Source organism: Camelus dromedarius, chromosome 2 (assembly GCF_036321535.1).
Source record: "Camelus dromedarius isolate mCamDro1 chromosome 2, mCamDro1.pat, whole genome shotgun sequence".
NCBI lineage: Eukaryota > Metazoa > Chordata > Mammalia > Artiodactyla > Camelidae > Camelus > Camelus dromedarius.
Window position 1 is genome coordinate 50,667,933 of NC_087437.1, and position 16,804 is coordinate 50,684,736.

Consider the following 16,804-nt stretch of genomic DNA (forward strand, 5'->3'; position numbering starts at 1 on the left):
GCAGTTGACCATATTTCTGAAATTCTAAAACAAAAACTTCAAGAGCAACAAACCGTAGTCATTTCTATGGTGCTTGTGGCATACTTTCAGTGCTATTTTTCTCTTTTCGCTTTATAAAATTTACATGTGTCACTGTGGTAGATGAAACCCCTATTGAGGAATAAAGAGACCCCATCACAAGGCCCTTCTCTCTAAAAGCACGACACTCCTGTTCCAGGTTGTACAGGATCAGCTGGGTCAGACTCCAAGACAGGTGGGCGGTAGGTCTGTGAGAAGTTTTCCACTCTATCCATTTCCTTCCAGAAGCGACTCAGATGTAACCACCTCAGCCTCAGTGAGGTGAGAAAGCCCTGCTTTCTCCTTTAAACCCATTCAGTTTGTACTGTACAGACATATATTTGCAGTGAATACATTTTAGTCAAGGCAACTGGCAAGAGTAGGTGCTTAATATTTGCCCCGGAACAAGTGTTATCGGTAGTTTCTATTTAAAAGTGTACTTACATTCCACTTCGCTTCAAAAATTAGATACATCTTGTAAAAATATACACATTATAGGCAGTTAGAAAATAACTTAGGAATTAGGGTAAAGAAAATGTAAAGATTAAAAATAAAGTAGGTTGAAGAGATTGTACATAAAATCCATACAATAAAGCCATGGAAACTTGCTGTAGACAAGCCTTTGACCTTCTAGCAGGCAGTACAGAGGGAAACATGGTGAGTTATATGACTCATCATGTCCAAAGACATACTTAAACCAGTTGTTCAGGAAAAACACAGCAATCCTGCAAGTAAGACGTGAGCAATTTCTCCCTTGGGTCCTCATAAAGGGTCACTGAGTCAAATACTGAGCCCACCCTCAACCACATCCCAGGACAGATGAATGGATTTTAGGTAAAGGTGTTTCTAACACATCTGGTAGCTGTGGAGGCATCACTTCATAGCATAGCCGTTAAAAGCAACTCTAAAAGAGGCCAGAAGGATAGGGAGCGGGGAACAAGTTCAGGTGTACCCTCTCCGATGGCCTGCAGAGGGCTGGTTAATGTTGGTTAAGGTGTCTGCCCAGGCCATGGGCTGCAGAGGAAACAGACTCGTCCACAGCCCTGCTGAAGAGACACCCTTAGGCAGCAATGTTCTTGTCCTTTGCAATCTCTGCACTGCTTTTTTTTTTCTTTTAACATTTTTTATTGATTTATAATCATTTTACAGTGTTGTGTCAAATTCCAGTGTAGAGTACAATTTTTCAGTTATACATGAACATATATATATTCATTGTCACTTTTTTTCTCTGTGAGCTACCATAAGATCTTGTATATATTTCCCTGTGCTATATATACAGTATAATCTTGTTTATCTATTCTACAATTTTGAAATCCCAGTCTATCTCTTCCCACCCCCAACCCCTTGGCAACCACAAGTTTGTATTCTATGTCTGTGAGTCTATTTCTCTTTTGTATTTATGCTTTGTTTGTTTGTTTATTTTTAGATTCCACACATGAGCGATCTCATATGGTATTTTTCTTTCTCTTTCTGGCTTACTTCACTTAGAATGACATTCTCTAGGAGCATCCGTGTTGCTGCAAATGGCGTTATGTTGTCGGTTTTTATGGCTGAATAGTATTCCACTGTATAAATGTACCACCTCTTCTTTATCTAGTCATCCGTTGATGGACATTTAGGCTGTTTCCATGTCTTCACTATTGTAAATAGTGCTGCTATGAACATTGGGGTGCAGGTGTCATCCTGAAGTAGGGTTCCTTCTGGATATAAGCCCAGAAGCGGAGTTCCTGGGTCATATGGTAAGTCTATTCCTAGTCTTTTGAGGAATCTCCATACTGTTTTCCACAGTGGCTGCACCAAACTGCATTCCCACCAGCAGTGAAGGAGGGTTCTCCTTTCTCCACAGTCTCTCCAGCATTTGTCATTTGTGGATTTTTGAATGATGGCCATTCTGACTGGTGTGAGGTGATATCTCATTGTAGTTTTGATTTGCATTTCTCTGATTAGTGATATTGAGCATTTTTTCATGTGCCTATTGATCATTTGTATGTCTTCCTTGGAGAATTGCTTGTTTAGGTCTTCTGCCCATTTTTGGATTAGGTTGTTTATTTTTTCTTATTAAATTGTATGAGCTGCTTATATATTCTGGAGATCAAGCCTTTGTCAGTTTCATTTGCAAAAATTTTTTCCCATTCCGTACATTGTCTTTTTGTTTTACTTATGGTTTCCTTTGCTGTGCAGAAGCTTGTAAGTTTCATTAGGTCCCATTTGTTTATTCTTGCTTTTATTTCTATTGCTTGAGTAGACTGTTCTAGGAGAACATTTTTGAGATGTATGTCAGATAATGTTTTGCCTGTATTTTCCTCTAGGAGGTTTATTGTATCTTGTCTTATGTTTAAGTCTTTAATCCATTTTGAGTTGATTTTTGTGTATGGTGTAAGGGAGTGTTCCAGCTTCAGTGTTTTACATGCTCCTGTCCAGTTTTCCCAACACCATTTGCTGAAGAGACTCTTTATTCCATTGTATATTCTTGCCTCCTTTGTCGAAGATTAGTTGACCAAAAGTTTGTGGGTTCATTTCTGGGCTCTCTATTCTGTTCCATTGGTCTATATATCTGTTTTTGTACCAATACCATGCTGTCTTGATGACTGTAGCTCTATAGTATTGTCTGAAGTCTGGGAAAGTTATTCCTCCAGCCTCTTTCTTTCTCTTCAGTAATGCTTTGGCAATTCTAGGTCTTTTGTGGTTCCACAGAAATTTTATTATGATTTGTTCTAGTTCTGTGAAATACGTCCTGGGTAATTTGATAAGGATTGCATTAAATCCATAGATTGTCTTGGGCAGTGTGACCATTTTAACAATATTGATTATTCCAATCCAAGAGCATGGGATAGCTTTCCATTTTTAAAGTCTTCTTTAGTTTCCTTTATCGATGGTTTATAGTTTTCTGTGTATAATTCTTTTACCTCCTTGGTTAGATTTATTCCTAAGTATTTTATTACTTTGGGTGCTATTTTAAAGGGGATTGTTTCTTTACTTTCTTTTTCTGTTGATTCATCGTTAGTGTAAAGAAATGCAACTGATATTTGAATGTTAATCTTGTAACCTGCTACCTTGCTGAATTCTTCAATTAGTTCTAATAGTTTTTGTGTGGACCTTTTAGGGTTTTCTATATATAGTAACATGTCATCGGCATATAGTGACACTTTTACCTCTTCTTTTCCAATTTGGATCCCTTTTATTTCTCTCTCTTGTCTGATTGCTGTGGCTAGGACTTCCAAGACTATGTTGAATAGGAGTGGTGATAGTGGGCATCCTTGTCTTGTCCCAGATTTTAGTGGGAAACTTTTCAGTTTTTCACCGTTGAGTACTATGCTGGCTGTAGGTTTGTCATATATAGCTTTTATTATGTTGAGATATGTTCCCTCTATACCCACTTTGGTGAGAGTTTTTATCATAAATGGGTGTTGAATTTTATCAAATGCTTTTTCTGCATCTATTGAGATGATCACGTGGTTTTTGTCCTTTCTCTTGTTGATGTGATGTACCTTCACATTGATTGATTTGTGTATGTCGAACCACCCTTGTGTCCCTGGGATGAATCCCCCTTGGTCATGATGTATCTTTTTTATGTGTTGTTGGATTCTATTTGCTAATATTTTGGTAAGGATTTTGGCGTCTAGGTTCATCAGTGATATTGGCCTATAATTCTCTTTTTTTGTAGTGTCTTTGCCTGGTTTTGGTATCAGGGTGATGGTGGCTTCATAGAATGAGTTTGGGAGCATTCCCTCCTTTTCAATCTTCTGGAAGAGTTTGAGAAGGACTGGTATGAGTTCTTCTTTGTATGTTTGGTAGAATTCCCCAGTGAAGCTGTCCGGTCCTGGACTTTTATTTGTAGAGAGGTTTTTTATTGCTATTTCGATTTCATTTCTAGTGATCGGTTTGTTCAAGTGGTCAGTTTCTTCTTGATTCAGTCTTGGTGGACAGTATGTTTCCAGAAACTTGTCCATCTCCTCTAGGTTATCCAGTTTGGTTCCATATAGTTTTTCATAATATTCTCATATGATATTCTGTATTTCTATTTTATTTGTTGTAATTTCTCCATTTTCCTTTCTTATTTTGCTAATTTGTGCTCTCTCTTTTTTCTTCTTTGTGAGTTTGGCCAGAGGTTTGTCGATTTTATTTACTTTTTCAAAAAACCAGCTTTTGGTTTGATTGATTTTTTCTATGGTTTTTTTTTTAAATCTCTATTTTATTTAATTCCTCCCTAATCTATATAATTTCCTTCCTTCTGCTGCCTTTTGGGGTTTTTTGTTCTTCTTCTTCTAGTTCCCTTAGCTGGTGGGTTAAATGGTTTATTTGAGATTGTTCTTTTTTGAGGAAGGCCTGTATCGCTATAAACTTCCCTATTAGCACTGCCTTTGCTATGTCCCATAAATTTTGTGTGGTTGTGCTTTTATTTTCATTTGTCTCAAGGTGTTTTTTAATTTCAGCTTTGATTTCCTCGTTGACCCATTGGTTTTTTAATAGCATATAGTTTAATCTCCATGCTTTCCTTTTTTCTCCTTTGTTTCTCTGTTGTTGATTTCTAGTTTCATGGCACTGTGGTCAGTAAAGATGATTGAGATAATTTCTATCTTCTTAAAATTGTTGAGGTTTCTTTTGTGCCCAAGTACATGATCAATCCTGGAAAATGTTCCATGTGCACTTGAAAAGAATGTATATCCTATGTTTTGGGGGTGTAATGCTCTGAAAATATCCACCAAATCTAATTTTTCTACTGTATTATTTAATATTTCTGTTGTCTTATTTATTTTCTGTCTGGAAGGTCTGTCTAGTGATGTTAGTGAGGTGTTAAAATCTCCAACTATGATTGTATTCCCATCAATATCCCCCTTTATCTTTGTTAGTAATTATTTTATGTACTTAGGTGCTCCTATATTGGGTGCATATATATAATCTCTGCACTTCTCACGCCTCCCACAGCCACAGCCATTTGAACCTTGGTAAGCAATCGACCAAAGGATGTGAAGAGATGTGCCAGCCCCTGAACACAGAGGCCTGGTGTAAACAAGATGTGCTGGGAGTCCACTCTGATCCCTGTCTGAACTGAGGAGAACAGAGGAGGAAACAGAAAGCAGCAGGAGTTGTAGCTGTGAGATCCTTTACGACAGGGCAAGAGGTAGAATAAGGGATAAACAAGCAGAGCAATGAAGAGCGTGAGTCACCAGGAGCTATGAGGAAGAGGAAAAGACTCCGATGGGGGAAAGAAGCAGTCAATGGGCAGTGAGGGAAGAGGACACACCTGCACTAGTAGGCAGAGCACACAGGGGAGAACCCCAACTCCTCCCCAGGCCAAGGCCCCAGAGTTGCTGTGGATTCTGGAATTGTCTAGTTCCCACATCCATGAGCCTGGTCCTGCCACTGTTCTGATTCCTTCTGAGGCTATGTGGTTGCCTTTTCTAGTAAGCCTGTCATCACTGGAGGTCACTGAAGAAAATTGCTGGGTCTTCTGAGTTGAACAGATGGGCTGCATATCACCCAGGTCACCTTGCATAAACTTGCCCAGGACCAGGCTTGTGATGAGATCCAACATCTCAATACTCGAGGCCCATCCTGTGGTGGCTGAGGGCACATGGCCTGCACAGTACTGATGAAGGACAGGTGCATGTATGTTACCATGATCCAGGATACATGCCTGTGTGGAGGCCACTTCACCTCCAAAGGGAAGAGGGAGAGGGGATTGCTCTGACAAGGACAAAGGATGAACTTTGGCCATTTTGCAACCACATGTATTCTTTCTTTCCAATCAGATTGTAGTTGGTCCCAAGTCCAGAGACCACATGTACAACCTCTTGCAGATACTTGTGCCCTAGAAAGTATTTAATCACCTATTGGCATTTAGTGAGTGTGTGTGTGGGGGGGGGGTGGGTAGGGAGGAGGACATTAAGCTAAATACTCAGAACCGTGAGGAAGCTAATTCAGTGATGACCCTGAACTGGGTTGAAAAGCATTTTCAAAGAATTCTTGTCTACCCAGGACCTCAGAATGTGACCTTATTTGGAAATAGTCTCTTTGCAGATGTAATTAGGTTAAAATGAGATCCTATTGGATTGTATGGGTCCTAATTCAATGACTGGTGTCCTTATATGAAGAGAAAACAGAGACCTAGAGACAAACACATTAAGAAGACAGTCATGAAGACAGGCAGAAATTGGAGTGATGGAGCTATAAGCCATGAATGCCAAGCACTGCTGGCAACCTCTAGAAGCCAGGAGAGAAGTAAGGAAGATTCTTTCCTAGAGCCTTCAGAGAGAGCATGGGCCTGCCAACGTCTTGATTTTGGATTTCTTGCCTCCAGAACTGTGAAAGAATAAGTTTCTGTGGTTTTTAGCTACCCTGTTTGTAATGCTTTGTTATGGCAGGTCTAGGAAATGAATATATCCCCAACCAGTTTTTCCACTAGTGATGTAATAGTGTGGCCATCACTTTGGTGTGTTGATGAATCTGATGGGTGTGAGCTCAGAGATATAGCACTGCCCAAAACAAATAAGCAAAGGAAATGTCAGATGGTCTCTTCCACGTGGGAAATGATGGTGAAATAATCTAGTAAATGCTACCATTTTCATGTGTGGATGTTTTGTAGGTAAGCGCTCTGAGGTAAGAATTTCAAATGTAATGATATCAACCAAATGAAGAATCTGGCTGAGAGTGAATGCAGGGGAGATGGCCTCTAGAAGGAGACCTCTTCTGGGTGCCCAGGTGTCCCTTCCTGGCAATGATAACTAAAGGGACAGGGCTGTATGCTTCTTGCACAAAGAGGCAGGAAACATCTGTATAAATGAATTAGCACAAAGCTTAGTCCAGAAATGAAAGGCAGAAGCTGTGGGACAGAGGGGCCCATGATTACAATGGCCAGAAGCAAAGGGGTTCCTTCCTTTCCCACCTGGTTAAGTAGCCAAATCTGGGTCATTTAATGAGCATCTACCTGGTGCCAGGCATGGTGCTAGGTGCCTTAATTGTGACTTAATCCTTATTTACTCCTCACAATCCCCTTGACATAGGTGGTGTAAGTGTGAAAGAAGCACAAGGTAATTCCAGTGAGTCAAGGTTATTTGCTCAGCCTTATCTCTGCAGTCAAGGAAAGTGGGAAATAAAATAGAAAATAAAATATTTGACCTTAGCCCACAATAAACTTGCAATAAAAAGAATTCCTTTACTGAATAATATACATTTATTTCATAAAATAAAAATATTTCATTCAACTTTTACTATTCATTCTTGGAACTTGTTCCTGGCAAGTCAAGATTTAAAAGAATTCTAAATGCATCTGTTTTATGCATTGTATTGAACAGGGAGGAAACTTTTCTTTTTTTTAAGAGAGGGAAATTACATCTCAGTGTTCCACAAAACAAACTTTCTTAAAAAATTTTAAGTTTCCCATGATTAAATTAAACCAAGAACTAACTGAATGTACACAACAGGGAGAAAATATAAATATCAGAAGGGCATTTTTCTAGTTGTTTTAATAATGACTTCATCCCATCAAGTTCAATTCATCTCCTTTACAAAACCAGGCCAACACTGGATGTCAAGTAGAGAAGCTAAGAGGTTAAGTTCTGGATTCATCCCTACTTATGACGTGTGATTGTAAACACCTTGTGATCCAGTTCTACAAAGCTGATACAAAGAATCTCAGAATCATGATATCTGAGTTGATAGTAGTCGAGTTGTTAGTAAACTTGAAACAGACCGAGATGAAGAATATGTTAAGAGGATGTCACCCTGGACAGGGGGTAGAGATCCAAAATGTAGTCCTCGCTAATGACTGAGTGATTTGGGGTGAGTTAACTCTTTTTTCCATGGAAAAGTTCCTGAATCAGAAAGTTGAAAAGTCTAATGCCTGCTCTTCCATGATTCAATAGGATAAATTAGCTAATGTATTAGGAGTAAAGCTAGTTAAAGTCTTAGTGAAAAAGAAACCATAAAGCGTATGTCAAAGGTACAATTCTGAGGATACATAGGGAAAAAAAAGTTCTTTGCATGTGGTGTAAAAAAAAAATCTCTAGAATTCTATAAACTTATTTGCATGAAAGCCAGCTTGGAATGAAATTAGAATGCTATTTACTCAAATTTGATCATTCTCTTCTCATGACTTCCTCCTCCAATGTTTCTTACACTCAGAACAATAGCTAGGAGTTTCCTGCCCTGTGTACAGTTTCCAGGACAATCTTTTGGTTCAGGGAAATGGATATCTAGTAGGGGTGGCTGACATGTATTCAAAGATAAAAAGAAAAACAGAAAGATCTCCCAAATGATTAAACAAATTGCTCTCTTGACTTTCCTTAGACAAAGAAGGAAACAATTACCATCAAGAAAATAATCCTCTGTCCCACACTCACTGTGGTTCATGAATACCTCTTAAATCATGCATCTGTAGTAAGCAGAGAGCATTCTGGAGTCCCAGGGGACAGCAACAGCATTGCTGCTCAGATCTCAGCAAACATTATGGGGCTGTTTCTGAGACACTGGCCAGAGAAATACCAAGAGGGAGGGAAATAAAAAGATCACAGTTTTGTTTTGTTTTTTTCCCCCTAATTAATCTGCATGGTTTGATTTCTGACAAGGAAAGAAAAGGAAGGTCATTTCATCTACCCAGATGTCAATAAACAGTATGTTAAAACCAGGGGAAAAGGAAAAAAAGAGAAGAAAAGTATCCATGTGAAAGGTAATTCTCTGAATGCTTGATCCCTGTGTGGCAGACAGAATAATAGCCTCCCAAAGAAGTCCAGGTCTTAATCCCTAGAACCCGAGACTATGTCAAATTATATAACAAATGAATTAAGATTGTTATTCAGCTGACTTCAAGATGGGGAGATTATCATGGATTAACTGGGTGAGTCCTTAAAAGTGGAAGAGAAGCAGAAGTGAATGTCTGAGTGATCCTACTGAGAAGAGCTCAACCCACCGTAGCTGGCTTTGAAGATGGAGCAAGAGGCCTTGAGCCAAGGAATGTGGGCGGCCTTTGTAAACTGGAAAACGAGATTCTCTCCTAAAGCCTCCAAAAAGGAAGGCAGACACTTTGATTTTATCCTGGTGAGACTGTGTTGTACTTCTGACTCCGGGAACTGTAAGATAGTAAGTTTGTACTATTTTAAGCCCCACAAAGTTTGGGGTAATTTATCATGACAATGATGGAAAATACACCTGAGTCAAAATCCAGAGTACATCACAGTGAAAACCATCTGGATCAGTTACGTCCCAGTCCCAGGAGGTCCTGCAGTGATTGAGGATGATTTGCCTGAAATGCCTGGGTCTGGTCTACTCAGAGTTAAGCCTGATGCCAGAGTTGAGAAGGCTCAACCCTCCAGCACTCCCTCTTTTGGTATTTCTCCTTAAGCACTTGGATTAAGGGATGTACCTAGTGTGTTTGTTGGGTCTCTTCTGGGATCTGTGATGTGAAATGGTACTAGGCTTTCACTTAGGGCCCATTTTTCAAAGCAATTTTCACGGAGAAAATATGAGTCAAGAAGGAAGCTCTTTTATAGATATATTGATAAAGTACAATATCCTTGCTGTTTATTTTATGTCAATAGCTAATTGAATTAAAAAGAAGATTGTTGTCAAAAGGAATAAAAATAAACAAAAGCAAAAAAAAAGATGAATTGGATCTGAGGATCTCATATATAACACGGTGACTATAGTTGATAATTGAAATTCGCCAAGAGATTAGAATTTAAATGTTTTGACCAATTAAAAAATAGTAAATATATGAGGAAATGTATATATTAAATTAACTCAGGGAGAATCCTTTCATAATATATATGTACATCAAATAATCATGTTGTACACTTTATGTATCTTACCATTTTATTTGTTAATTATACCTTAATAAAGCTGGACTTAAAAGAAAAGGAAGGAAGATCTTTTAATCTTCTCATGGTGCCACAAGTGAGAAAATAAACTATTCCGTCAGTACTTTCCCTGCCCCTGTATGTTCTGGCTCCTGAGTTCCTGCTTCTTGTGGAGTGTGGGTTACTTTCAATGTTTAGGACCCCAAGGAACACAACTCCAGATTCCTAAAAACACTGAGGTGCTGCTTGGAATCTCATAGCATGGGTTTGCTGATGGATTTAGGCTACTTTGCCCAGAGTCAAATTCCTTGCCTATGATCATTTCTCTAACATTTCTACAGCATCTCCTACCTTTGTAAGACTGTGCCTGCCTTCTGTTGCAACATTCCAACACCTGCTATGAAACATACCGGACATCCGGTGACAGCTGCCAGGTCCACGGCCAATTCACAGGACTTGATCAAATCCTCCAACATGGCCAAAGCTTGTTGTAGTTCAGCTGAAAAGGCTGACTCCTTGGTCCTCTTTGGTCCATTCTGTGGAAACCAAATGCCTTGTTGGAAATCAAAAGGTAAACCATCTACCAAGGGAAGAAGGAAAACAGGACAGAGATAAGGAGCCATGGATTCAGCCAGCATGAAGTGACTGAGAAGGTGGCTACATCAACCTGTTTCCCTGCTCCCAGAGAATGGTGACTAAGGGTATTTGCTGGTTTAACTACATGATATATAGATATACAAGCAAAATCATTCACTGCACCTTCTACACATTGAACTAGTGAAGAAAGAAGTTCATGAAACCTTGGACATTACATTCCAGCTCTATAAGAAACATCCTTAAACTAACCATATTTCAATAAAAATATATTTTTAAAAAAAGGGAAAAGAAACACCATGAGCTTTTTTAAAGCATGAAAAACCCAGCCCTTTAAATAGGCTGCTCTCCCTTTTACTTGCCTGTCCCTGGGGCCTGTTGAAAAGTATAGTCTGAGTATTATATTCCTATATTTCATGTGGCAGTCTTATTCCCATGGGTAAAATTATACTTAAAACCATCCCCCAGAGGAGGATATTTGTAAGCTATAGAGGCAAAGAGTGGGCTGCCAACTGGAGGTATACTCATGATTTACATGTAAACACCATCATGGTGGCACTGGCCTCATAGAATCTCCCCTAGCTCTGCGCTTTCTCCTTCCTCTTCTCCTCCAGGCCTCCCCATGTTCTGTCCTCATTAAAGATGCCAAAGAGGTAACCCAATGTGGTCTGCACCTCTCAGACAGCATAAAGACCCAGCGTTAAGTGGAAAAAGCAGTGATGGCTAATTCAGGGGCCCAACGTTCCAGTTATTACTACTGTGACACTTAGGACATGATAGGGATGGTTGTTTCAGCTCGAAAGTCTTTTGCTTTTAGGGTTTCTGTATTTTATTCCACTGCTATCTACATAGCATATTTATCTATTATCTGGTAAATGCAAACAAAAAGATTTTGGTTTTGTCCCCTTGTTTTTTAACCCATCAACTTCTACAACAAGGAACAGAGAGCCCTTTGCTGCCCTCCCCAGGATAGCCCCACGTCTTCTTGTCCTCTACAGCAAGATGTAAGCAGAGGGTTGTGTATTTTCTTAATCTCTACTTAAACACTGAAGATTAGCATCTTTGGGTCATGAGTGACCGGGCTGATGAACGGAGCAGAGCGTGCTGCTTCCACTAAACCATCTGACATGGATTCTTACCTTCTCACTCATGGTAAATATGCTTCAGGTCCTGGTGAAAGACAATAGGCTGTCACCTGAGTTTATTGTAATGTCAATAAAGGATTAAAAGTTCTTACACCAGACATCTTCCTCTTTACCAAACACTTGAAACCCTTCCTTTTAGAGACTCAACTGTTCCTGATCCTTCTCCTTCCCACTAACCTTCCTCCTACAAACCCAGCAGGTGGCTAGTTTTAAACTGTGTGATACAGGGCTCAGAAAAATTCTTAGAAACATTATTAAACCCCTCAGGCTAGCTCCACTTGCTCCAGGCTATAAAGTTATTACCTGTGCCTTGAGCTTCTTATAATTTCAAGGCATCCCCACCACACATTCTGAGCCGGTATGCAAATGACTGCTCCTTGAGACACATACCTCAAGTTTTTCTTGTGAAAATCAGAATATTATAATAGAAAATTAAAAACAGCCCACTTCCAGCCACAAATTTCTTCCCAATATGGTGTGGCCAGCAATTCTTCCAAGGAAAGTTTAGCTGTCTTAGAATTCACACACACACACTTGGAGGGGAACAGAGCATCATGTATATAGGTTGGATATACTAAGAAATACAAAGAAGTAAATATAAATCATTATAATCCTACCATGCAGAAAAACCACAGTAGAAATTTTTATATATTTACTTTCAGTCTTTTATGCATGCATTTTATAGCTTCACTTAATTTTGTATTCCTGTAAAACATTTTTATGTGGAAGGAAGAAAATATATTACCACTTTTATTACAAATCCCCACTTTGAAATTGCCTTTAAGTTTTTGTTTTTTTCTTGACTATGAATTATAGGATATATACTATTTTAGAAAATTCAGACAAAGATCATAAACAAAGAAAACAAGATTGCCATAAGTCCTCTCACCCATAGACAAATACCATTAGCAGTTAGTACATAAAACAGTATTTAATATCCAGTACCTTAACTGAACTTCCTTCTAGGTCACGTGGGTCCATCTCCAAATCCTCAGGAGACTCAAAATCCAGCAGATCCTGCATTAACCCAAAAGTTTTATTGAAAAATCAAAAAGTAGAATGTCAACTTAAGCTACTGTGCAAACAATCTGCAGCCAACACTAAACTAACTGAAGATGTATATAAATATGTCTTTCACAAGAGGGAAAGAACAAATGGTATATTCAGCACAGAGTTCTTTCCACAAACATAGAATCATATTGGACACACTACTGTGTAGTCTGCTTTTCTCAACAACATATCATCAACATTTTATCATGAAATTACATTTTTTAAAAGATAGATTTAAATTGCGGCAGAGTGTGGCATCCTATAGATAAATCATGATTGATTAATCCCCCCTACTGTTAAACATTTAGGTTCAACAATTTTACTATTATTACAATAATTTTTATACATTTTTCTTAAGGATAAATTCCTAGAAGTACGATTGTTAATGTTAAGAGCTGTGATACATATTTCCAAGTTATTTAAGAAGGACTGTGTCACCACCAGCCACATATGAAAGCTTGTTTCACTAATCTCTAGCCTACATAGAGTACTACCATTTAATAAAAAGGTTTTGTCAGTTGAATAAACAGAGCAATTCTGCCTTACTGCTATTTTAATTTGGATTTCTCAAATAACTAGTGAGATAGAACTCTCAAAAAACATTTGCTATTAGCATTTACTCTTTTGTAAACTGCCTATGTCCTTTGTTCATCTTTTTATTAATTTTGTTTTTATTTCAGCTTTATTGAGGTATAACTGACATAAAATTTTAGGTGTTTATAGTGTGTATTGTAGTGATTTGATACATGTATACATTGTGAAAGGACTCACCCTATCTAGTTAATTAACACAGCCACCACTTCAGACTTTTTTTTTTTGATAAGAACATTTAAGCACTACTCTCTTAGCAAATTTCAATTATATAATAGTCATCAATTATAATCATCATTTTTTACATTAGATTCTTAGACCCTTATTCATCTTATAGATGAAAGTTTACACCTTTTACCAACCTGTTCCTATTAATTCTTTTTAAAAACAGTGATCTATTTATGACATGAGTTGGACTAAACAGGAAATCAGCATGATGACTTATTCTAGACCAGTCTTCTTACAATAAGCAAAACTTACTGTAAACAAATGTACCATTTTGCAAACCATGTTTATATTAAACAAAATCCAGGCAAGAAAAGTTCTCTACATTAAATTTGATAGTTTCCATACATGGCTTAGCTTGTTAGACAGAAAGTATGAGCCAATGAAAGCAAGTTGTTGTCTTTTACTGCAACTATTTCTAATGTATGCTGACAAGTAATATACTAATATTGTTTAATCAACTTGCCTTGACTCATTAGACATTATGCACACTATGTACTCTTTGCCATGACTGTTAATTTTCATAATATCTCAGAAAAGATATTAAACATTTCATAGATATCACCTTTTTGTTTTTCATTATTAATTTCTAAATGCCTATTATTAAGCATGCTGACATTTGTCACATATCTTACTAATACATTTCCCCCAATTTTTCATGTGTCTGTTTTTAATGGTATAATCTATCATTCCTTTCCCTTTCTCTTAAACCTAGAAAAGCTTTCCCACCCCAGGATCCTGCGATCCACTCTAAGGCACGGGGCAATTGGTCCAACATTCAGGCTCTCTCACTGCAGAATGAGCTCTGTCCCTCAGGGCAGAGAAAATTACCAAATTCTTCCTCTCTCCACAAGCATGCCAATGGTTCAAACTTGTTTTTCCAGAAACAAAGTGAGCTTAACAATGGGAAAAACTAATCTGTTTTGAGTAGTCTCCCATGGTTTCCTACAGACCCCCAAAGAATAGTTTACAGTGATTCTGTCTAGTTTCCTCAGTGAAATGAAGCCAACCAAACCTTCTAAGTATTTTTAACACATGTGACCTCATTTAATGCTCCCAAAAAGCACACCAGGAGAGTATTATTACTACCTTCCTGTTACAGGTGAGGAACCTGAGGCAGAGAGGGGTTAAGCAATTTGCCTGAGTTCAGGCAGCCAGCTGGAAGCGTCAGAGCCCGGGTCCACACCCAGGATGTCTAACTCCTGAGTCTGTGTTTCCAATCACTATGCCCTACAGCCCTCTACGTAAGGCACGGACGTACCTACTGCGTCAGCATCACTTCTGTGGGAAAGCCCGAGCCTTCGGTACCGGGTGCACCCAGGCCCAGGGGGTGAAGACCCCCACTGAGCTCTGCTCCATCCCACTGCACCCAGGGGAAGGACATACAAAGTTCTGATGACAGTAAACACGGGGCCGTCAGAGGGACATGAGGTCCTAAGTGAACGCGGTGCCAAAACATGCTGACAGGTGCCACCCATGGAGGGAAGCGGAGGGTCACCACCCTCCTCCCCGCGCTGGTGCGCCGTCCCGTGTGTAAAACAACAGCCGCACGGTTGGTTCGGAAGCTTCTCTGTTTCGTCTCCACGTGCGTCGCTCACCGGCTCCTCCCAGGAGTCCTACGGAGGAGCTTCTCGCATCCTCACCTTACGCTTGAGAAAACCAAGGCCAAGAGGACCCGTCATCCCGCAAGTGGGGGCGGCAGGGCCGGTGCTGCCGAGCTGGGGCTGCGGGTGCGACGCCGAGAGGGTCCCGCGTGCTGAGGGCAGACGGTTGGGCGTTCGGCTTCACCTCCCCGAGCCTCAGTTTCTCCACCTCCAGAGCCTTTGGCACGTCTGATGGTGGGGATTAAGTAAGAAAGACACGGCGGAAGGTACCCAGTAAACAGCAGGGGCTCTTTTTTTTTTTTTTTTTTTTTTTAATTAAGAGGTAGTAGCCAGTGGGCAAGAGCTGCTTGTAAAACTTAATTCAAAACAGACCGTGGAGAAACCGCCCAGAACTTTCCCTCTGCTCACACATGAGGTGGGGACACAGCCTTGACAAAGCCACCTGTCGTGTGTGCGTGTGTGCGTGTGTGTGTGTGTGTGTGTGTGTGTGTGTGTGTGTGTAGGCTGGGACTGCTCTCTGGCAGGTGTGATGGTGTCAGAGTAAGAAAGAACCACCTAGGGGTTCAGCAGAGCAAAATTCATTCTGCTATATTGCTATTGAGAAAGATCCTCAGTTTGAGAGTGAAGGTACATAACGCAAAAGTGGAGAAGAACCTGGTTTTGCCCTCTCCCTTTGACTGTCAACATGCACTTACAATAGTGGCTGTGGGGGGCAATCATAGCTCTTTCCTGGGTAGAATGGAGCAGACAATCTCTTACCTGTCGATGCCTCACTGAGAGTGGAGGCCTGGCTGCCACCCTCGCAGTTGCCTGCAGTGTGGTGACTTCCCAGGTCCCCACTCTGCTCCCAAGGACCTCTGCTCCCCTAAGCCCGCCTCCTGTTAGAGATTCATGCCCTGGCTGCAAGTTAGACTAGCCTCGTTCCCAGGTCCCTATGATTCTTTGTTCTTACTCCTCACTGAGGAGGCTGATTTAGACCTGGGGACAGGAAAAGCCTGAAAGATAGACATATTTTCACCTTTGGAAGGCAAAGCCACAATTCTACATGTCTAAGGAAAAGAGCAGGCACGGGAAGCACATCTCATCAACTTACCTTCAGCAGCATTTGGTACTTTATAAGTCTCTGGCTTGGTCCTCTCAGGTACTTAAAAAGAGGGAGCGTGTGACCCAGTTGACGCTGGCATACCTTGAAAAGGCACACAGAAACAACTTAACACACACACAGAACAAAAGTGGCAGCATTTAAACACAGTGGTGAAATGGGCTTTTTGTGGACAGGAGGAGCAGCTGTGTCAACCAGTTCTGTAATATGATTGGCTGTTCAGTCCCTCAGGAACAGTGTGTAAAATGAGAGAAAGGGGAAAGGGGTTGTGCTTGGCTAATATTTTTATAGGCAATTAGGGATGCCAGACCATTTATTTCTTTTAGAAAGCAAATCCCCTAGGAGGGGCATTTCAAACCCTTCTGAAAACAAGGCAGCCTGTCTTCGAATTGGGGCTTAAGGGTGATGGAGTCTATTCAAGGGTACATGATGGCTTATTGATATCATTCCAGGGAGTCCCAAAGTGTGACCCTTTGGACTTAGTTCCACTTGCAAAATCCATCCTAGAAGAGGATCCTGGTTTTCTCACCAGCCTACAGCTGCTCCTCACAGGGCTGTCCCACAGAGACTCGGGGCAGCATTGAAACTCCCAGTGTGTAATGTCAACATAGGAGAGACTTTTAATAAGCTTAAATCTCAATG

General features: G+C 40.0%; 1 protein-coding gene across 14 annotated transcripts in view; it reads right to left on the bottom strand.

The window, feature by feature from the left end:
- MCF2L2 (MCF.2 cell line derived transforming sequence-like 2) overlaps positions 1-16,804 on the bottom strand; it is a 210,608-nt gene that overhangs the window by 29,335 nt on the left and 164,469 nt on the right. For 13 of the 14 annotated variants that reach the window (XM_031452036.2, XM_031452021.2, XM_031451998.2 and 10 more), the window contains 3 exons: positions 16,154-16,246; positions 12,536-12,607; positions 10,262-10,387 (listed from right to left, as the gene is read on the bottom strand). In XM_031452036.2, coding sequence (XP_031307896.1) covers positions 10,262-10,387; positions 12,536-12,607; positions 16,154-16,246 — 291 coding nt within the window. Of the gene's footprint in view, positions 1-7,002; positions 7,129-10,261; positions 10,388-12,535; positions 12,608-16,153; positions 16,247-16,804 lie in introns of those variants that run through there. The other variant, XM_064493229.1, reaches the window with a different exon arrangement.